The sequence below is a fragment of the Plectropomus leopardus genome, chromosome 17 (assembly GCF_008729295.1).
Source record: "Plectropomus leopardus isolate mb chromosome 17, YSFRI_Pleo_2.0, whole genome shotgun sequence".
Taxonomy (NCBI): Eukaryota; Metazoa; Chordata; class Actinopteri; order Perciformes; family Serranidae; genus Plectropomus; species Plectropomus leopardus.
This window is the reverse complement of record NC_056479.1, coordinates 23345941-23369896: the sequence shown is the minus strand read 5'-3', so window position 1 is coordinate 23369896 and position 23956 is coordinate 23345941. Positions and strand designations below refer to the sequence as shown.

At 39.8% G+C, this 23956-nt stretch overlaps 1 protein-coding gene across 1 annotated transcript in view; it reads left to right on the top strand.

Moving 5' to 3' along the window:
- Positions 1-23483, top strand: part of LOC121956301 (alpha-1,6-mannosylglycoprotein 6-beta-N-acetylglucosaminyltransferase B) — a 53897-nt gene extending 30414 nt beyond the window's left edge. Inside the window, exons 6-15 of the mRNA XM_042504442.1 lie at positions 2373-2504; positions 5103-5236; positions 6984-7114; positions 9749-9754; positions 12410-12565; positions 13176-13322; positions 13431-13547; positions 16234-16308; positions 21735-22000; positions 23147-23483. Of these exons, the coding sequence (XP_042360376.1) occupies positions 2373-2504; positions 5103-5236; positions 6984-7114; positions 9749-9754; positions 12410-12565; positions 13176-13322; positions 13431-13547; positions 16234-16308; positions 21735-22000; positions 23147-23345 (1363 nt within the window). The 3' untranslated portion in view covers positions 23346-23483. The remainder of the gene's footprint in view (positions 1-2372; positions 2505-5102; positions 5237-6983; positions 7115-9748; positions 9755-12409; positions 12566-13175; positions 13323-13430; positions 13548-16233; positions 16309-21734; positions 22001-23146) is intronic.
- The last annotated feature ends 473 nt before the right edge of the window (positions 23484-23956 follow it).

Here is a 23956-nt window from a genome sequence, read left to right as displayed (position 1 = left end):
TGGAAAAGTCATGGAAGTTTGTTGTGTGTGTGTGTGTTATGAAATTTTTACGTTTATCTTCAGCCGATAACCTTCCATGCTATGTAACATGACGGCAGATTTATTTTCTGTAGATGTTGGCAATACGTCACTCTAATATGTGTCAATTTGTGATGTTTTGTAACCATCAAATAGGCTTTGTCAAATTTTTTCGGATACCAGCTTAACCGTTGTATGAGCGCAGTGCAGAGAGGCAGAGATGAGCCAGCTAGCGGGCCACACCAAGACCCAGAAGGTGGCGGCCACCTTCTGGGTCTTCATGAGACTTCATGGGGCCCAAAAAATACTTTTTCCCATAGAATTATATTTTTGAAGGGCATCTGTAAATCAGTGGATACATTTTTTTGAGCATTAGAACTTCTGCAAAATGACTGGTTTCACCATCAGGATTTAGTCCCATAACATTTTTGAAGTCTAAAAGAGCAACACAATTAAATTATTTTATCCCTATGCAGTTAGAATTAACTCTTTAAAAACCTGAGAAAAACCTGGCTTGATTTCGGAACAACTTAAAGAGAATTTACACCAAAATTTGCAAGAAATTAGCAAAAACGTATAAGGGAATTACCTGAAGTAAAAAAAAAAAAAAATTATATATATATATATATATATATATATATATATACACATACATACATACATATATATATATACACACACACACACACACACATATATATATATATATAAACAAACAATGAAATGAACTGAAAATAAATTTAAAAGAAAAAGAAAAACATTAACAGCATTATTTGAAATACTGTATGAATTTAAAATAATAATTGTTGTTCTATGGATATTTTCCCCACTTATTTTTGGTTTATTTTCTTAAAACTCTCTCTCTCTTCCTTTTATAAAGCAAATTTTCAGGTAATTGTCACCTTTTGCTAACTTCTTCTGCCCGAACGCAGCACAAGAATACTGATGTCTATCCCGGTTTCAAAGGGTTAAGCTAAAGCGAATGTTAGCTGCGTGGCCGGCGAAAGTCTGTAGTTCACATAGTGGGAACCACAATGCGAAAGACCTGTGTGATTTTACACATGGAGGTCAAACTTTTCAGGCTTCTTGCAACAGTGAGCAGTTTTTCACCTCTAACATTGCATTCGGTTCTCTTTATAAAAAGGGTCACAGGGTCCCACATGCGCTAACATACACAGGTTGCTGGACCGTCTGCCACAACAAAGGACAGAGAAGCTCGGATTACAACGCAAACAGTAGTAGCATGAATTCATTCTCTGTTTAGGACACCATTACTTCACCATAACTTTATTTTTACAAATAGTGGTGTGCTGCTATATTAATGAAAAACAATGAACGTTGCACTCCTTGAAATGGGTGTACTGTTTACCATGTTCACTGTGTTAGTTTAGTGGTTTGGCCTGCTAACATCTGCTCATTATTACTGGACCATGAATGTCTGCACTAAATGTAGTGGCAATCACATAGTAGTTTAGACATTTTAGTCTGGACCAAAGTGATGTATCGACCAACTGACTATTGACATTGTCATCCATAATTGTGCCACTAAAATTGCTAAAAAAAAAAAAAAAAAAAAAAAAAAAAAAAAACCTTTGATGAGAAAGCTATCAATGCAAGAGAGAAGAAATACAATGAAAAAGTCACTATTGTGGTACACTGGAGGCCAATATTTATGCAGTAAGTGCTGGGATGGCATCCTTACAAAGGCGGATTCAGCAGAAATAGCGCTTGAAAGCAACCATCCCTCCGCTTCTGTCAAAGAGGTGTGGTTAAACGAACATGCTGTATGTCTCAGATAATATGTGTGTTTTCAGGTGTGAGACTGAACAAGTTGTGCAGTCGAAGTGGGGCAACTCCCCATTGTGAGACATCGCTGACTGGTGGCGTTGAATTCTGTATTGTTTGGTTGAATGGCTCAGCCGTCTCGCTGAGAACACTGGCATGCTTCACAACGAAACTGGGCTCTTTCATTCCCCTGTCACTCCTGACCAAAGTCAAGGCTGCAGAGAAATGGGAGAAACTGAACAGCGCAGCCATGAAAAGTCACCTGATCAGTTGTTATGGTCTGATTTGTATTGTTTTACAGCTCTTTTATGGGGAATGCTGCGTGTCTCAGATAATACGTATAAAGCACTTTCTGTTCTAGTTCATCTGTATGAAAAGTGCTATACAAATAAAGTCTGATTGATTGAATTATCTGTCAATACTGTAAAATTCTTCATATTTTCTCAGGAAACAACCCCCCTTAGTTTTGTGTGCTTCGTGTCTCCTTCAAGATTGAAATGTTTGTTTTGGGTTTTTCAGTATGCACACTGTTTTGCTCAGTTCAGCACTAAAGTCGCAACTGTTTACAGGTTTTTGGGGGTCCCTCCAGGAAGAGGAAGCTGCCCTCTGACAGGACCTTTGCCCTTCGACCTCATCTACACCGACTATCACGGCTTGCAGCAAATGAAGCAGCACATGGGTCTGTCACTGCGGAAGCACAAGTCAGTCTTTTGCTCTCTCTCTTTCTTTCTTTGTGTCAGTAAGCTCTAAGTGCGGTGTTTGTTTGTTTGTTGCATCCATTTTTGTTACCAGTAATTGCCTTTCTGATGAAATACTTCACTATTGGCTTATTGACTGGCCGCTGTAACAGGCTGGTACACAGAGCCAGTAACTTCACTGAGCATCAGCAAAAAATCTCCCTTTAGGGGGGGATCCAATTTAGCCTCCTCTTTACACAGTGATCAATCAAGTTGCCACCTTCCCCACAAACGCTGCTCTTTAAATGCATCACATACTGTAGGAAAGTTGGAGTCGTCTGTCTGCCTAAAATGAATGAGCATCCCTAAACACATGTGCATGGTTATGTGCTAAAATAAAACCAGCCCATGTATTTGTAAATGCTCAAACAAACAGTTCAGAGCCAAGCTGTTTTCTAGCTGTAAAATTCCTTTTTTTTTTTTTTTTGGTCTTTTTTGTTCCAGCTGGGCAGCACTGAAGCAGTCACAGTGTAGAAACAAATCCTCTATTCTTTATCCAAACAAGGAAAAACAAACACATTTAATGCAACTCAGGGAAGAAAATATTTTTCTGTACAAGAAAAGGACTAAAAATAAAACAAGTTATAGCAGTGTGAAACAGTTATTAGATTACATTACGTAGCTGTATTGTAGTCTGTTTTTATTTGTCTAATTTTACTCTGAATGCACGAGAGGAGAATGAAATGGTACATTTGTGGCAATCTCAAGGATTTTAGTCCCGGTCTGTTTGGCGACACCTGTAGTGACTGGTGTTATCAGAAAATGCGGTTTAACACTACAGGCCACAGAGCTCTAGGAGCAGCAAAACAAATTGTTGTTTTGATATAAAGAAGCTGGGCAATAATTGGTATTTTCTATCATTCTGTGAGTAACTCTGATCTGGCTTTACTCTGCATGAGTCTGCAGGCAGCAGGACACAGAAAGGAGTTAGTTACCTCGCCAACTTGGAGGTGTGCAGCCTTCATTCAACAGCTCACTGTGGCTGCTCCTGACTGTTTTATTACTCAGAAACTGGGTACTGGATACTGTGTCACAGAATCTAATGGGTCACAGATTTTGGTTTTACACCTGGCATTCTTGTAAAGTGAAAAAATGCAAAGCAACAGAATGATTATATTCTTCATCCAAACTTTTTGTAATCACCATATTGGTTAGTAACTGGAATACATTTTTTTCTCAGTAACTGTCACTAATGAGAATTACATTTATTTTAATTTTTTAATTTAATCACGTAACTCACTGAATGTACTGGTAACTTACCAACAATGTTTTTTACTTAATGCTTCGCAAAATGGACATTAATTGAATTTACTCTGACCGTATTCCTGCATAAAACCTACCTTTTGTGCAGGACAACATGTATAGTACTTACCTTTATATTACCTGCAATGCTTGAATTAGAAGAGGATTATTTGCATTTTAAATTTTCCTTGAAAAATGTTATATTTAGAAAGTATTAAAAAAAAGCATTAAATTAAAGCATCGAGTAACTGCATAAACCTTGAACAATAGTTATATCAGTGGGCCAAAGGGTCAGTCACCATTGTGTTCCTTCATAGAAAGACAGTGACATAACAGACATTTATTTGAATGAAAATGTTGAAGATAATTATTTTTAAGAAAAACTCTTCACAATGATTCATCCTGATTGTGCTAGGTTTTGAAGGTAATAATCCAGGGCGGGAGTGAAGACCTCAGTCCAAGGTCAGCTGATCGACCACCGCTCCTCAGCTGTCACAGAGAGAAAGGCCGATACTTTAATTTACCCTCCCGCCCCGACACTGATTAGAGATGCGAGGCATTGATGAATCTCAGATTGGATTACATCAATTGATTTTTTGGACGTACCAGAGTGAAAATTCACTGCTGATAAAGCGCAATGTAATTTTCTTCTTCTCTCCAGCAGATTACGTCTCCTCTGTTCCACCCTGGTTTTTCTGTTTGAGTTTGATCTGAGAAGACAACAGATTTGAGTGTGGATGAGGGGTGTAATCTATTCCCTGTTAAATAGTTGCCTTCACGTTATCAGAGAGAATTTTAAACATTTTCCAGTCAATATAAAGAGTATTTCTCACGGCAAAAGAGTTTAACATCTCCTTAAAATGCATTTCAGGGAATAGTTTTGGTCATAGTGTTCCTGTGAGATTTGTCCAGGTTGCGTGGTGATCTGTCCCAGCAGAGGGCCCTGTGGTGGCTGTGAAACAAGGCTGTGATTTAAGTCTCAGACGTCTCACCTTGAGGTCCGTGTAAGCCCCGCTCAGTGAGGGGGGACTGGCAGGGGACATGGATATCCATCACCACTGACAGCTTTACAAACTCTCTCACAACAAGACAGTTATAGCTCTGGGATGAATCCTCACAGCTCAAAATGAGAATTCTCCATCATGTTGTTGACAGACTCTGCATATATGTGCTACATTAGGTGGAATAAACAAAGATGGTTAGAATTTTTCCTTTTTTTTCACTTTTTGTTTCACTCAATCAACTGGAGACTGTATTATTTGAAAGCAGGAGACAACTTTGATCTAATTTTAGCTCAGCCTGTTTCTTATTTCGTCCCAGGTGCCACATCCGAGTGATTGACACCTTCGGCACGGAGCCTGCTTACAACCACGAGGAGTACGCCACTCTGCACGGCTACAGAACCAACTGGGGCTACTGGAACCTCCACGGCCAGCAGTACATGACCATGTTCCGTATGTGGACTTTCATTTCTCTATTCTGATACACCAGATTTGAACTGTGATCTTTTGCTGTCTGCATGTAAACATTTTAAATATCCCCTAAAACAACAACAACCTCCGAGCTAACAACCTACATGCTGAAAATGGCAATTTGTACGAAGATTTTGATTGTGGAATAAGGCATGCTTGCTTTATTGTTTTGGTAAATTGTTGAAGAGACCTACAACAAATAAAACAACTCGTGAACGCACCTTGGAAAGCCGAAACTTACAGGACTCTCAAGTATAATGTTCTCTCTGTTTTTTGACGTGGTCAGTTAGAGTTGATTCGCCACATCTTTTAAAACATCTCCAGTCAAACGATATCTAAAGTTGAGACATTTTATGTTGGGCGTCTTTTATTTTCACAGTGCTGGCACGCTGTTTAAAATCACTCATTGGAGCGGCATGATGAAGCAGTTTTTTGGTTCTGTGTAAAAATATAGCATGAAGAAAGGATTTTGTTGCGGGATAAAGCACAATCTCTGTGTAAAAAGGGCTACTGTGTGTGTTCCCCCGACACTATCTTGCGAGGGCAGCATCGCTGTATCCTGGGCTTATCGCCACCTAGGATGACTGTGATTGGTTCAGAGAAACAAAAACAATTCAAAGAGTTTTTTCCCCCAGAGCAGAATGCTAATATGGTTATTCCAGACTTTTCTCTCAACACAGTGCTGTGGAGAAAGGTCTGGCTATGTGAGACTATAATTTATCTAACACAGTTACTTACTGAGTTAGCACATCTGCTTATGGGAAATGCTCCGCATAAACTCTTACAGACGAAATCAAAAACATGAAGTGTTTGATTTGTGTTTGTCTGTGTTTATGTGACTGAGAGTGCGAGCAGCTTGTGTGAGTTTATAAAGTCTTCAGACCGTAACAGGCAAGGCTTTGGGCCACAAACAGGTCAGAGAACCCGTTCAGAGCAGCTGTGCCCCAACAGATGCCTAAAGCCACCTGCTGCAACCGAGCACCACCAGCCACACACACACACGCACACACACACACACACACACACACACACACACATACACACACACACAGAGAGAGAAAACCACAAGCATTAACAGCACATTTGGTGAAACTGGTGATGGAAAAAACTGTTTGTGTAGTCTCCAATTAATTCAGCAGTTCCAAAATACTTGCAGTTATCACAAAGCCTGACACCGTGAAAGATGTCAGCTTTCATCTAAGGTTTGAAAATTGACTAAAATACTATTTCTCTCTGCTTCCCACTTGACATCTCCCTGCTGTTGTAGATTTCCTTTGTGTAAGCAACCACTCAGTGTTGTTTTGTGTCCTGAAAGTTGTAAGCTGTGGCACATTAAAGCTGCAATCAAAAACACTTTGAAGGTTAAAATTATAGCAAATGTGACGAAATTGAAATTGTTCGACATTTTTGTTGGCATGCAATAAAAGTCAACCAGTCAGGTGATTTAGATAGATAGATAGATAAAAAAAAAATTGAATGCAAATACACAATATTGTTTGTTTAACTTATGACGTTAGCACTGCCAAACAAATAAATGCAATAATAACTCGTCATAAAACTTTGAATTCCAGCTTTACAGAATCCTCACGTTCTATTTTTGTTGCGTTTTGTCTACGTGCACAGCAGTCCGAATCTCCACAGCATCTCCTTTTACTTTAATCACATTTTTTGAGACATGAAATTGGACTTGTAACATTGTGCTGCCAATTGCTTTGTTTGTCCTTGACAGCCCACACTCCAGATAACTCTTTTATGGGTTTTGTGGCGGAGGAGTTGAATGAGACGGAGCGACTGAACATTCAGCGGAACAAGGTTAACAATATGGCAGTTGTGTACGGCAAAGAAGCCAGCATGTGGAAGGTCAGTATCACACAATTACCCCTACAAAAACTGTCAATAAATTCAGTAAACATTTGTAGTTAATTTCTGAGATAAGTAGACAGAGAGGTTAGCTTTTAAGACTCCAACCGGAGAACCTCTGATCTTTAATGCTTTTTTGCAGTTTAAGAACTTATATCACTTACTCTATGTGGCTTTAATAGATCAACCCTACATGATCCTGTTTGATACCACTTTGTGTAACTGTGGGTGCAAACAGGCAGATCATAAATAAAAATGAGCAACAGGACATTTCACAACTCACATGAGAGGCTTCGTACTACCTCATAAATGGTTTCAAGTGACTCTAATGACTCTTGTGAAGATGTCCTCTCACCATGTTTCACTGGAACAGGCTGAGCCTCTGAAATGAGTCATAAAAGGTTTTTAAGAGATAGCGTGTCCCATTCCTTTTTCAAGATGCCATGTGCATGTGTGATATTGTATTATTCCCTACAAAGCAGAGATACTACATGAGGTGAATTTCATAATGTCAGGCCAAGTCTGAACATGCACGCATTATACATGTATTTTTAGATACAGTGTGACTTACACCTCCAGATGATGCCATTATTCATCGTCCATCACATATAAGCCTCCATTGAGAAATTATTGTGCATTCAGAAAATGCTCAGCAATAACATTTTTACATTTTTCTTTTAGGATCAAAGTCGTCCAGGTTTTTGCATATCGATCCTTACATTAAAAAAAGACATTACTAATAGCTAATTCGCAACCCAATCGCCACAATTAACGTTGTCATTTTGTGTATCTGCAAACCATGGACAACTTGCAACATTTATGTAATTATTATGCAGCATATATGTTGAAACAAGTGTGTTTGGACGCACTGTCCCATGAGGAAATGCAGCAATGTCTCAATAAAAAAACAAACACTATTCATTGTACTATCCTGACAGAAAATGCAGACATGTCTCCATAAAAACAAGCGCTATTCTTGGCACTACTGGGGCAGGAGATGCAGAAATGTCTCTTTTTCTGGCGCTATCCTGGCTGGAAATGCAGCAATGCACTTGTCATGGTACTATCTCAGCAAGAAGCGTAGCAATGTCTTAGTGAAAAAACTACTGCTATTCTTGGCTCTATCTAGGCAGAAATTGTTGTAATATTTCAGAAAAATGTTTTTCATGGCACTTTCCCTGAAGGAAATGCAGTAATGTCACGGTAAACAACAACTGCTATTCGTGGCATTAGTCCAGCAGGAAATGTAGTGATGGGTTGGTTAGAAAACCAAAAATAAGGTTTATCATGTAACTATTACAGCAGAAAACGCTGCAATTTTTCAGTAAAAACAAGCGCTTTTTGTGGCACTATGCTGACTGAAAACACAGCAATGTCTCCATAAAAACATTAGCTTTTTATACCATTATCCCCAGTGGAACTACAGTGACGGGTCACTAAAAAACAGCCACATGTGGTGGCTAAGAACCTGCTTAAAATTCACTAATGACTCTCTAAAAAAAACACCTGTTTTGTCATTTGTTGGTCTCAGTTTTCTGCAGCTTGGAAGGTTTCTAGTCTAGGGGTCACACTATCCCCTCCACCTCCTGATGACAAAGTCAGCTTAACAAAGATGTAAACTGAATTACGTCACTTTGGAAATATATGTATGATGCGAAGATACACAGATGCAATGCATCCATGGTGAAACATACAATAACAACATTTTCTTGTAGCAATGGGATGTGATTCAGCATACTTTTAAATCTCTCAATTTGCTAAAATGTAAACAAATACAGGCTAAAAATAGAACTGAGGCTAGCTCATATGGTATCATTATAATTCTTTATACGCCTCCAAAGCTCCACAGTGGTCCCGGTTATGTCTGAGGGGAGGCCCACAGAGAAAACCCTCGATGTAGGAGAGTCATTACACCCCTACACATGACAAGTGACTCAAACACACAGATTTAATGTTATAAATGTTGCATTCAGGACTTTTTATGAATCAAATTAAATCAGGAAAAATGTAAAGTTTGGAGAAATTTTAAGTATCACGTACTTATCAAACCTCCTTAACGTGTACTGTGAAACACCCACTAGATGTTACATTTTCTCCAAACACGTTACTCCTCCAGGAATCTGGCCTGAAGTGTGATGGTAGATGAACAATTGTTTTTGTTTAGAGTAAATTCTCCCTTCGAGCTGCTGGCGAGGGTTCTCGTTCCGACTGTAACTTTGAAGTGTGCTGCAGCCTCCCACAAGGTTTGGTTCACTTCACTGACTGCAGCTTTGTTCCTACACTGACATTACATTCCCTGTTTCTGAGAACAACTTGAGCTGCGATGTAACATTTGTGCATCTGACAGATTGCAGCGTAAAAGCCGGTAGTGCTGCGGTCTCTCCAGACAATGAATCCCCTCTCGTTGAGAGTCTCTTCCTCCTCCTTTTGAGGTTTTGAGGTTCACATGAGAGATTTGGGATCTGTACGGTCCTATGAGAGAAAAAATGACTAATCCTTCATGTCATATTCTCTCTTTTTCTCTATACACCTGCCTTTCTCTGCTCCACTTCCCCCCACTTCGTACTTCTGTTCTCACACTGCATTGTTCTGTATCCATCCTCCCATGATGCATCATTGATGGGATTCACACAGCTTCAAGTAAGTACACCTGCTTTTCGTTGGCATTATCGATTCTACGAATACCAAAAAAAAAAAGTCCTGTATCTTCCATTTCAGTTGTGTTGGCATGATTTCATATGTCAGAGCTGAACCTTTGAACATTCGGAAATCAGATTAAAAAATAACAGACGTTTCCGTTGACTTAAAATATGTAGAAGGTCTGTTAATAGAATATAAACTTCCTTTGTAACAGTGCAAAAAGGAGCATGTTAAAATTTAAAATATATTTAAAAATGACCTATTTTGCTCATGTTCAGATTCATACTTAAGGTTGCTTCTACATCATATCTACATGCATCAATGTTAAAAAAAACAAAACAAAACTTTATTTTCCTCATACTGTCTGTGCTGGGACAATTGTATTCAGTCTCTGTCTAAAATGCCACATTTTAGTGCTTGTCTCGTTAAACACCCGTCCCAAAAACGGCGAATGACTTAGTTATAGTACTATTATTCATATGAATCAGCCATTTCCAGTATAATTTGTAAATAAAACATCCACCTGTGGAGCTGGTACAGAAGGGGGAGGGGAGATTGTAGGATGGACACAGGTGACCGGTGGGGCTGGGCAGACGCCAGTATGTGAGTGCATGCACTGTCAATACGATGCAGTAGGTCTACTCCTGGATCTGTTTTACATGTTCCCGGAGGGTGTGTCAATTTAAGATTGTTACATGCATTGTGTTTTCTAAATACACTTACACTGTTTTTACACTTTTTCAAAATAAACTTACAAGTTAGGTTAAACACTTCCTCACTTTCCTCAGTTTAGGTAACAAACGCGCGTGGTTAGGTCTAGAAACAGACATCATGGTTCAGCCTAAAATGCACACAGGAAGTACACGGCGGGCTCCCGGGTTAGGGTCCAGAGATTGTTTGACTCATCCAACACCACTCCCGCCCTCCCAACACAACTTTCCTGCAGCTGACTGTGTTACGAACTGCTGCCGGCCACTTGGCATCATTCCAAGTTGAAAGGTGCGTTGGCGCATTCGTGTCTGATGCTGACATCCACTGACAAAGTGGCAGTATTTGACGAGTTGGGTTGTTGCCTGCTGTCTATAAAAGTAACGAGCCCTGTGCATGTCACACTGTCACATAAGGGGCTTCTTTGCGTCGGGGTCTGACGTCGAGATCTGACAAAGCGTCAGAATTTGGGAATTGGAGTGAGAACGGGCTAAGGCTACTTAATGTAAATATTTACAGTAGCATGCCTGGAGACACCATCTTGTAGTCAAAGCTGGAAAAACGTTGGAAAAAGAGGAGATTATATACATATATAACACAGGAAAGCAAAATAGGTCCCCAGTTGTATTTCACTGTATCCCACATCAATCCAAGAATGTCAATCCAAATGATTTTAGGAGGAATATTTCTTCAAGTAGAAGAAAGTTGTGATTTCATCTGTGTGTTGCTCGAAGACATTAACATGGCCCAAGATGAAAAATGATTTATGCCTTGAAGACATCGCATGAGTGAATAATTCATTACCTTCCCCCAGAAACACTTTCAGAGATAAACTAATTCAGTTTCACGTCAGTAAAGTGATTCAAGCAAATTGTCTCCACAGAGCAACACAGAGGATATACATTGATTGAAGTTCTTCATAACTTCACAGGTACTGGATAGTTAGCAGATAAGATGAGGATGTTAGTGTTAACAAGAGCAGACTCAGCTCATTAGATCTGCCTCATTTCCATTAACCAATACTTTACTTTAGGCTGGAGTGATACTCGTCCCCTCCCAAACACCTTTGGACTTTTCTCCTGTGCCCTTTTAAGAGTGGTGGTGTGTAATACTGATGAGTCTATTTAGTTAATCCAACTGGTCATGGTGCTGCAGGGGAAACTGCAGTGTGTGAAATAAGTTTATTTAAACAAGAAACAGCAAATAAAAGCGTAGCTGGAATCAGATATTCTGTCTTGAGACAGCTGGCTTCATGTTAAGGCAATCACTTCATAAAAAACAGACTTTAACTTTGAACTGAATCAAATGGCAAATGCTGCTTCAGAGATGGCTCATGTTTGATTAAATTAGTATTGGCAACATTTGTCAGCTGATATCGAGAGCCGCACTATATGTGAGTTTTCAAAGCAACAAAAGACAACTTACATCTCCACAAAGATAATAAATAATGTGCTGAAAAACTGCAGGTCAGTTATTACTGGATATGTCAACAGGAACTCTACGGCAATTTGTGCTGTACATAAAGTTAGTATTCACTGGATATAACTAATCAATAGGAATATGATATGCTTTAAAGGGAAACGTCTGTATTTTTCAACCATGACCCTATTTTTCCATGTTTTTGTGTCCAAGTGACTAAAAACTATAACTGTGGAAATCAAAAAGGTTTTGCAATTGATGCATGCTGCTCACGCAGCCAGCTACACTGTCTGTAGTCAACACAACAAACACTTGTAGTGTACGTAAATTGACAGTGCACAGTTGCCCATCGGGATTTCATTGCAGTATTTTTCGCTGCTGCAGCTGCAGGCACTCTCACTCAGTACAAGACCCTTTTCAAAAATTGTACCCATTAGTCACTTTGACACCAAAACATTGTGGAATAGGGTCCAGGTTGAAAAATACTGAAGTTCCCTTTAACTAATTTTGCACCTGTATGTCTCAAAGGGAAAGGAGAAGTTCCTGGCTATCCTGCATCGCCACATGGAGATCCACGGGACAGTGTACTATGAGACGCAGCGTCCTCCAGAGGTGCCCGCCTTTGTCAAGAACCACGGTCTGCTGCCTCAGCAGGAGCTGCAGCAGCTCCTCAGAAAGGCCAAGGTGGGAACATCACTGAGCCTTTCGTGATTTTACAAAATGCTCAGATATTTTCATACACAAAGTGTTTTTTTTCATTTATTTATTTATTTGTAGGGTAAAGACGTGTGTAAAATTTATGTGGATTTAGTTGCATCTAGCAGTGTGGATTGTAGATTGAACCATCTGAAACTTCTCCCGGTAAAAAAAATCCTTGAGTGTTAATTGTTCATTTTTTATACCAGGAGCCGAATTATCTGCAGGGGTCTCTTCTCCCCCAAAATAAATGAATCCAGTGATTTAAACCAGTGAAAACACAGAAAAAAACAATTCCACGTTACAAGTCAAAGTTTCTATTATGCTGTTTGCCATGTTGGAGACGGGCTGCTAGACTAGCACCTGCTAACGTGTGCTCACCTTTGTTCTGATCCAGACATTCAGGAGGTTTTTACTGTGAGCCGAATTATCCGCAGAGTTCTCCACCTCTCCAAAACTGGATGATTTTGACCAATAAAAATACTGAATGAGGCAGTTTCACACTGGACCTTTAAGTCTTATACAACTGTTGACCTGGATATGAGCAGTTCAGAGTAATGACTCGTGCTCTCCTCCTCCTTTTTATTTTCCTGTCAAGCTGTTCATTGGATTTGGCTTCCCGTACGAAGGTCCCGCTCCTTTGGAGGCCATAGCCAATGGCTGCATCTTCCTGCAACCAAAGTTTAATCCCCCTCACAGCTCACTCAATCATGACTTCTTCAGAGGGAAGCCAACTTCCAGGAAGGTGGGCGCACTTGTGATGATATAACAGCAAATAAATATGCACTGAGTGCACAGACTTCAATTGTTGTGCATTGTGATGGTAAATATATCTCATCTCTTCCTCCCTCAGGTGTCCTCTCAGCATCCGTATGCAGAGCAGTATATCGGCAGGCCGCATGTCATCACCATCGACTATAATAACTCTGAAGAGTTTGATGCGACCATCCGCGAGATTATGAGGATCAATGTATGTTGATTTAATGGTGTTTGCCATCCAAACTCAGCACTACTCATTCAACAAAATAATGGTCTTCTAATATTATAGTCTTTCACATTGCGCTTTACGCTGCTGCATAATGATGATGATGATGATAAGAGTTTGCTCCTGCACGCTTTATCGTCTGCTTTGACCCACTTCTGAAGCCCTCAGCCTTTAATAGAGCTCTTAATCACAGCGTCCTGCATTACAGCAAAATGCTTAGCTGGCTCCCTCTCCGCTCTCCGCGCTGCTAATTGCTTGAGATATTGAGCGGCTCAGTAGGTAAACTGTGCCCACACCTGGGTCTACATGGCAGCCTTCCAGAGGCCAGCCCCACAAGCAGAAAGCATTGTCCGCGGCAGATCATATTAATCAATCACGCTGTGCTCAATCTGTCACCAGAGCAACACCGAGCCACAGCCAAACCTCTTGCAGTGCCAAGATGCATGTGTGCCTCTACCTGCCAGATGCGTTAAATAGACCTTGTGTTTCCTGCTGATAGAGGCAAAATGAAGTACCAGTTGTGGCGCTGGTAAATACTTAAAAAGAGATTCTTTGGGAAAGGAAAACCCATACTAATCACAGAGGCTTAATGGGCAAGTTTCAGTTCACAGTTAAAAGATTAAATTAAAGTAAGTGCAGCTTTATTTTCAGTGATCGTGATGAGCATGCTGAATACGCACATCTGAATTTAATTCAGGCGCAGTTAAAAACAAAATCCATACCATCTGTCATTTGTTATCGTGGTTAAAACATAAGAGCATATAAAGATGGACAACATGTTAGCTCCCCAAAAGGTGTAGCTTTTCAATCTCGATCGCACTTCCTGGCAGCCTGATTCTTCCAGTTTTGTACTTTGGTTGCATGATAGAAATGTCATCAACATGCCCACTGTGAATTTTCTTTGCATTTGCCTGCTCTATTCACACATGGCCTCAAACATTACACAAAGTTTATACTAGGGAGCTGGCAGTCTGTTTCGTGTCTTTTCCAGCTGATTTGGACATTCTTACATACTGCTCGTCTGTGCATTGTCCAGATAGGTTTAGGGTTAGCTGTTTCCCTTTGCTTGCAGTTTTTATGCTAAGCTAAGCTAACCATCTACTGGCGTAGCTTCATACTGACCGTACAAATATGAAAGAGGCATCATTTCCTAATTTAACTCTTTGTAAGACACCAAGCAAGCAAATTTCCCAAAAAATGTCAAACTGCTCCTGTATTTTATTCTGTATCTGGATAATAGAGGTCCAGTTTATGCAATGCAGTTTTTAATGAGAATGCATCCTAGTTTACGTACGCATATTTAGAGCTTATCCCACGATGTGGTTACTCCACACAATTTTGGATAAGGTTTGTTTGCAGTGCTGCTGCTCATGTTGTTGATGTCGGATAGTTTCTTCCTTCAGTGAACTCAGGAGCTGCCTGCCTGTCTGACACACTGTTGCCTCGCATTTTAATGGCACCATGGCAACAGTGCATGATGGAAATGAGGAAATAGGCAGCTGATAAAGAAGCACTAAAATGTCTGCGACACCTGCCCGATCTTTCCCACCAGCTGCGTTTGTGTGCCTGTTCCAGGACACGGCTGCTGCCGGCATAACTCACCTCAGGGACGCAGAGGACGTTTGATGTTATCGTCATCGATGATGGCATGAAATAATGACTGTTGCTCACATATTTTGTGGCCAAGCAATGCAATCAGTTTAGGGCATATAAATTGCACAGTCATTTTAAAAAATGTTTTCCGCTTCTGAATTCAAATCACCCTCTATGAGGCTTTTTTCTCTCTCTCTCTCTCTCTCGTTCAGATTCTATTATATAAAGATGCCCAAAAGGCAAATTGCATTGCAGAATATCTGATGAAGTGCCAGATACATTTCATTAAACTCAGATGAAATAAAGTAATACGAGAGTGCTAAAAGGAACACAACACTAAAAGGAACCATTTATCAATTTAAAAGCCTGAGTGCTTTAGTGGGCTGATGGTAAACATTGAGATCTTACTTTAGCTACCGTGGGAGATCTTCACTGCACATTTACATTCTGCTCTGACAATGTGTCCCGATATATCCCATAATTATTGAAATCATCAAAAATACAATAGGTTTAAAAATGCACTAATTACAGCAATATAAACTTTATCTCCAAAGACATCAAACTGTAGCAATTTCTGCATCAACACTGTTAGCTTGAAACACTAAAAAAAGAAGAGAATAAGCTATTGATCCGTGTCCTCTGAGTAAATTTGAGTCACTTTCCAGCAATCAGAGAGTCAGACACTGAGTGACAGGCCTTAACAGCGACACTGATAACAGCACCCAAAGGACCCAGAACGTACAAAAACCTTAACCCTTCTCGGTGCTGGCTGACCTGTGGTCCGCTGTCACTGTAATCCATTGTTTGACATATTGATGTAGTCGTCACTAAAAATAATGAAATCAATTTTCAGAGCTGTCACCTGTGATGCATGAGGTCATTGATTTTCATGTGTGGCTTGTGGCATGATATAAGCCTCTCACAATTACGCTAATGAATATGTCAGCTTTGATTAACCATCAGATGCTCGCTTCCTGTAATTACAATGGCTTGGTTTCTGCGGACACACACACACACACACGCACGCACACACACTCCCCCGTTGTTTTTTCATCTGTGTGCACATCTGTGTTTGCAGGTGGAGCCGTTCCTGCCCTATGAGTACACCTGCGAGGGGATGCTTGAGAGAGTTCACGCCTACATACAGAACCAGGTGGGCATGCTGGGTGAGGTCATAATGATGTGACAGGAGTTATTTGTGGGTGCACATGTTGCCTCCCAGCAGATTAGGTCGGTAACAGTTTTGTGGTGTGAATACAACATATAAATAGAAACAAGATCAACTACCGTAGCTCTTGCAGGACGCGATGACCTAAAGTAGCCTGTGTTGATGAAAGACCAGCAGTAATTTGTTACAGAATCTAATACAGCTTGATTAATACATAATGTTATGAAATAACATTGTAACCATTGATACAAAGAGTGTAGATGAGCCCTCTAAACCTGAGCAAATTTGCTTGATTTCTTTCCAAAACATGGTTTTGCAAGGTAGTGAGCTATGAAAGAAAATTATCTCAAAATTAGCCAGACATTAGGAAAAAGTACAAGAGTATAACCTGAAAATTAGTAAACAAAAAAAAGAAGCCGTCTCACTTTGCCAACTGTTTAGGAAGTGTTTTTAGTCGTTTATCGCGTGTCCATCTCTTGGAGCAGTTACCCACCATCTAAACCAGTCAGTATTCAGCCTCTGCAATTGTTTTAATCTTTTGTCCTGCTGTTTACTTGGACGGTTGCATTTTTTGGTCAAATGTGTGGTGATGAAAGCATTTATTACCAGCTTCTGGTTTTAAGAAATGTCAAACGGGTAAATGACTGTTACTAGCTCAAAGGGGCAGTTCAAACCAAAATCAGAAATGCATTTTTACCTCTTACCTGTCGTGCTGTTTATCAGTCTATCTTGTTTTAGTGTGAGTTGCAGAGTGTTGGAGATATCGGCCATAGGGATGCCTGCCTTCTCTCCAATATAATGGAACTGGATGGCACTTGGCATGTGGAGCACAAAGCGGCAAAAAATTAAGTTTGAAAAACTCACTAGCAAGCCTCTCGTCCATGAGTGGACGCATGTTTCCTTTTATGCAGTGATACGGTTGGTGGGTGTAGTTGGGTAGAGGGAAAATAGTTCCAACATGAAACTGCTCACAACAAGGTCTGCCAATTATTTTGAATAACTGGGTCATGTGTTTTTTATTTGGGGTGAACTGCCCCTTTAATAACTAAAATAGTAGTTGGATTTTTAAAGTCTGCTCAAGGTTTCTTCTCTTTAAAGCTCACAAATGACCATTAAACCCAACTAATAAATTGAAGTTATTCCTTTATTATTTCCCATCTAAGTTCCTTTTCTGGGATTTCTTTGTTGCTTAGCCACAATATTTATTACTCGGCTGCACTGCCTTGGTCAGCTATTAAATTCTTTGCAGGCTGCAGCTGCAAGCTTAATAGACTAACACGGTGATTAATTTTTCTTCAATGATGGTCCTGGAGGACATTGATGGAAGAGAAAAGCAACGCTCATACATAAAAATGGACTTGTTATCTAACCTTTTACACACATCAAAATGGGGATTCATCAGTAATCAAGACATGATGTTATTGTGCGTTTTACTGAAATCCACAGTGAGTACTTAGAGAGGAGTACAACCAAAGCAAAACGCCCCAAAACACGCCCATTTATACGCATACACACACATTTCTTTACTGTCTGTTAATGGATGTTGTTGCCCCCTGATACATCCGTCATGTTGTGATGGTTTGTATAGTTTCTAGCAGTGGCAGGTTAAAGAAATGTGTTAGCCTCTGCTGACACCATCTCTTCCCAGGCTGTCAAACACACACACACACACACACACACACACACACACACACTCACACACACTCAGCGTGCCGTGACTGACTGAAACTGTGACTGCCCGCCTGGCTTGTACATTGTCAGACTCCCAATCAGACTCTCCTCCCTCTCTTTTCTTCCACTTTTCTCAGCCTCCTCTTCCACCGTTTCCAAACTTCCCGAGCCACTCACAGCTCTTACACTTGTTTTTCTACCGTCTGGCTGAACCTCTATCGTTCTTGTTTTCTCCCACAATAACTTCGACTCTCACCTCCAGCCGCTGGCAGAGCTCCACTCTGACCCTTACACAATGTACTCTTATGGCAGCTCAGTCTCTTCTCCTGTAAACACTGTGTGATTGTGTGAAGGCAGATTCTCATTTAATGCTGGCGGAGGTCTCACACACACACACACACACACACACACACACACACACACGCACACATTTAGAGAGGAAACAGACCAAGATGTGTGTTTTCTTTGTAGATGGTAACCAAGCAGAGTATAGTGGTTATTAACCCTTTTAAACCTGAGCAAATTGCCTTGATTTCTTTGAAAACATGGTAAGATTGCGAGGAGGAGTTTGCCAAGAAAAAGGTTTAAAATTGAGAAGAAACTAGTAGAAAATTACTAGAACACTACCTAAAAATGATCAAGAACAGTAAAGTCAAATACAAACAAGTAAATTACTTTTTAAAAAGTGCTAAAAAAAAAGAAAAAACATACATTTGGTAACATAGTTTGAATATTTGAATTCTGATAATCATAAATATAGTTTCTGGACATTTAAAAAATATATTTTTTAAATATTTTCTAACATTTGTCTCTGACAATTTCTATGCATTTATTTTCTTGTTGTTGTTCATGGTTTGTTTCTTGGTTGTTTTCTTGTCACCTTTTACCAATTTCTTGCAATTTTCTCATTGCCATTTTCCAGTGTTTTTGAAGGGAATTTAACCTTGGCATACACCGCTATCAATAATTTCTGAAAATCCCCTTTTTGTAGAATTAAAACTGAACTTATCAGAAAAACAATCACTTGAACAAACATCTGTGTGGAAAAAAAACTACCTTAAAGTACAGAAACCATCTCTGGGAAAAATTTGGCGTGTACTTTTTAGTTTGGCCTATGTCCCATTTAATAACATGGAGGAGGCGGGCATCTGCGTTTGCAGAACAGCCAATAAGAATACCTTCTCCTTAAAATGACTTGTGATTGGCCAAAGTTTCCTGTCACAAGATAAGTTTTTTAAAACATTAAAACAGAGCGAAGAGGTGCAGATGTCTAGTTTTCTAGTTGTCTAAATGAATTAAAATATGCCCAAAGCTTATAATGGGAAATTTGCCCAATGAAGCCAGAATTAAGCCGCGTACTCCAGCTTTAAAATAGATTGTGGGTTCATCGATCGGCATGTGGTGGTCCAGAATAAGAATGACCAGCTGTCCCTCGCAGCAGGAGATTTATCGACAACATAGATCTGAGATACCTGAATGGATGAACATGAAACCTTCTCAAGTTGTCACCACTGTCCAGTATACGACAGACCAACAATAAATGGTGGCTCCAGTGAAATGGGATAAATGCTAATAGCCGATATAAAAGCTTGATTTATGAAATGGATGTTCATTAGTATCGGCCTATTTTACCAAAGTCATTTTGACATGTCACAGCAGGAAAAGTACAGGTGTGAATCATAAGATTAATGATGGCTGAATTCCATTTAGCTGCTTTAGGTTCAGGGTTCCTGAACTGTCCAAAACATCCATTATAGTCATCCATTCCACTGAAAAATTGTGCACGTCTACACTTGAACGTATTGCCAATAAAATAAAGTATTGCTCATGTGCGCACGATAATTCACCTGCATAATGATTGGTTTTGTTTGTTCTTATGCCTGTTTTCTTCTATTTTATTTCTCAATGTCCTCTGAAAACTTGTAATTAAAATACCTCTCCCCATTCAACTGTATCATTTACTCTAAAAACACCAATAAAATGAGCTGCAAATAAGATAAGAAAAATTGTGCACAACTACAGCAAGTGGTTACATAAGGACGTAACAAGGTCTCATGTATAAATAAAACAGACAGTTTAGTTAATGACTCGCCTACATGTTCTTGCCTAATTAAGCACATAATATGTACAGTACATGACAAGGCTGAATGTCCCTGTGACATGTGTGGTTATGCATGTTTTGCTCGTCCAGATCGCAACAGTTGAGCTGTGGAGTAAAAAAAAAAGTAATTAAAAAGTCTTAGATTTGATATAATTTCATGTATCCATCTTTTAATTTATTTTCGTCAAACTGAGTAAAATTCTTCTGCATAAAATTTCACATTTGCGATGTTACAAATCTTAAAACCTACCCCTGAACCAATATTATCTTTTTATCTTTTATCTGTCATAAATTTAAAAATATTCTTGAAATCATCTTCAAAAGAGTTAAATTTAAGGGTGTAACACCTGTAGACATTCTGAAATCTACAAAAATCAGACCCAGGTTTGTTTCGTGAGCAGATTATGAGACAGTGGGACCGTGGACACATATATGCAAAAGGCCCCATCACCTCTCCTACATAGAAGCAAGACAAAAAGACTTGCTGTTAGCCGACTTTTTGTGGTTTGGTGTCTCTTTGTAATCATTTTGTGTCTCCTTATGGGTGTTTGGTTTCTTTTTTTAGTCATTTAAGTCCCTTTGAGGTAATTTTGTGTCTTATTAAGGTCATTTTGTGTCTTTATTTGGTAATTTTGTATCTTCTTGTGGTTGTTTTGCATGTCATTGTGATTGTTTTGTGTCCCTTTGTATTCATTTTGTGTCTCTTAAAGACTGTTTTGCCCATTCTTGTAGTCATTTTGTGTCTCTTGTGGTTGTTTTGTGTCTCTGTCTCTTCATGGTTGTTTTGTCCATTTTTGTAGTTATTGTGTGTCTCCTTGTGGTTGTTCATGTCTCCTTGTAGCTGAATTGTGTCTCTTTATAGTCATTTTATTGTAATTTTGACTTTATTTATTAATAATAATAATAATTTTGTTTTGGAAGAACCTCTTCAAAAATGGATTACATGATTACAAAAATAAGAATCCTAGGAAATTTCTCACAAGCCCCACATACAAATACATGCACAGATGGAAAGAAACTCAGTGAATAAAAGATATGTAATTATAAATTGTAACATATCCATAAACCCCTGCTATCCATCTCTGTCTCTTAACCTCGCCCCTTTACATACCTCCTTACATTCATGATGAGCTGTGTGTGGCTGTGTGTCAGTCAGAGATGTCCGTGTTTAGGAGTGGAAGTGCAGCAGAGATGGAGAGATTGGAAGCCTTGTTATTGCCTGCGAGCACTCTGAGCCTGTTTAATAAACGGGTCTGGAGGCCAGTGGGACATGTCAGAGAAATGTTATTACCTGGGTCTTATGAATAGGCCCAGCTGGAGGGGGAATCTAATCAGGGCTCTTGCCACAGCCTAATTCTGCCTCCAAACCTCATTTGTTATAGGGTGGCATAACTGCATTCATATCATTTCCTGGAAGATTGACGAGGACTTGTCAGCTCTGATAAGCACCTTTGTATCCTAACAGTTCTTTTATTATATCCTCTATCAGCTGTCCGGATGTATGTGTTGCAGAGCTGAATGTATAATTTGTCACTGCTCTGTAGTGGTGTCGAGTTTATTCCACCTGACAGGTCAAAGTGTTTGCAATATATTGCTGAACATATTACTGATCTGGGTCACTTTATCTTTGCACCTGCAGGACTTTTGTTCCCCTGAAGCTCCATTTCCTCCAGTAAACTCGTCTTGGCTCAGCAGCCCTCCCAGTCCTTTCATCCTCCTGCCTAACTCCAGCTTCCTAACCTGGGCCGCCAACGCCAGCTCCTACACATCCTGGCCACCGCTCAGCGCGCTCCGGCTGTTGGCTTCGCTGGAGGGCCAGTCATGTGTGAAGGCATGCCAGAGTGCAGGACTCATCTGCGAACCTGCCTTGTACCGTTTCATCAACATTAAGGAGGCCTTCAACGCGTAAGATGTTTCCTCACTGGGATGATTTGTTAAATGATGGTGCAGTTTGACCCAAAATCTTTTCATTTGCTCTAGCTGACACAAAAATAACACTGAATTATAACAACCACAGCTTTAGAGGAAAAATTAGTTAAATGTGCAGATAAAACACTTGCTGTTTTTCATATTTTTAACAATAATTGTTTTCAATGACGTGAAAAACGTGTCACAGATCGCTGGATGTCAGCTTTCTATCCATGATTGCAGTATGCAGTACATTAACCCTCTTTGAATACAAAATGAAATGTTTGCGCCCAATACATCATCCACACTACTGATGACTCTGTGAAATGTATAACGCCTTGTCAGGACCTTTTTGAATAGGAAACAATGTGTCTCAAAGAGCTCATCAAAACAATGCCTCATCTGCATTTTGAGTTTCAAAATGATGCTGCAGCACAAAGAACTGAAGAAGACTTTAGCTCACCGTGTCACTGTGTATGTTTGGAATAATCATTAACACCTCCTGGCACCGCTGCTAAGATTAATATAAAATATATTACTGTGTTGTATTTGTGGAATGATAATTAATGAAGCTCTCGTGAAAGTTAAATCAGGAAGACTGTAAAGTAATTTATTTCTCATACCATCTGCCAGTCTCCCCTTGCATGCACGCTCACTTATCATTTGCTGCTGTCATTGTCTGGGGCTGTTAAATGGGATATCAGCTGTTCTGTTTGCTGATTATGTTTATCCGGTGGCACGGCAACACACCTTCATTGTTAGCATATTTTAAATGTTATTCTTTTTCTGCCTATAGTACGTTCGTGCTGCTGTTGTGCGCCCTCCACCTCTCCATCATCACCCAGATTCATCATCCTCAGCAGAGTCGTCAGCCATGATCACCACCAGTGTCTGGACTCCACGGGGGGATTTATCTCTCTGCTGCTCAGGGCAGACGGCCCTCGATTATTAAATCTCCCTCTAGAGTCTAAATGTCTTTCTTTCTTAATCATTACATATCATCAGTTAATCTGCACACCTGTAATCTGTATTAAACGATCATCTTTTTTCATTCACCCATCTCTCCTGATTGAAATGCCCTTTCAGCTTGAGAAAAAAAGGCTAATTTGTGCCCTCTTTCTTCTCCTCTGTCTTTGTTCCCAGTCTGGACTTCCAGTGTGACGGACTGGAGTCTGAGATGAACCACCTCTTCCCTGCCTTCTCAGTGGAGCATGCTGAATGCAGCCTGCAGCAGGACCCGCTGCTGTTCAGCTGCGCCGGCTCCAGTGCCAAATACCAGCGCCTTTGCCCCTGCAGGGACTTTCGTAACGGCCAGGTGGCACTGTGCAGAGACTGCCTATGACCAGAGGAGGATCTATGGATGGAGACTCTTTTCTAACTCTTGGTGAGATCCTGAGATCTCTTAAAAAAAGGAGAAATACTGTAATAAACAAACTTTACTCCTTTACCTCTGACCAGGAACTGGCTGCCAAAATTGTAAGACGGTATTACCTCTCAGGGAACTGCATGATTGTACTTTGAATCTGGTGGGTCTGAAGCCTTATTTAAAAGGTTTACATGGCTGCATTAGGACCACAGTCTTTACAACAGTCATGATGAACTGTGTCATTTGATGGATCAGTTAGATTAGTGAAGTAAAATCATGAGCAATCAAAAGGGAAGCTTTGATTAAAAAAAAAAAATTATTGCAAATGCTTGAAATTCACAAGTGTGTTTACTCAGTGTTGTGTGAAAATCTACAGTATCATAGTGGAGTTTCGATATTTGTACTAGATGCACCCAAAGCCATTTACACCATGTTAAGATGTACTATTTTACATGTCCTGTAATGAATATATTTGTACATAAGTGTTGTTTAATAAAATACAGGGGGAAAAGTTGTTGCCATAATTTATAATAGGATATGGGTGGAAATTATTATAATTCATTTTCTTTTAAATTAGAAGATTCTTT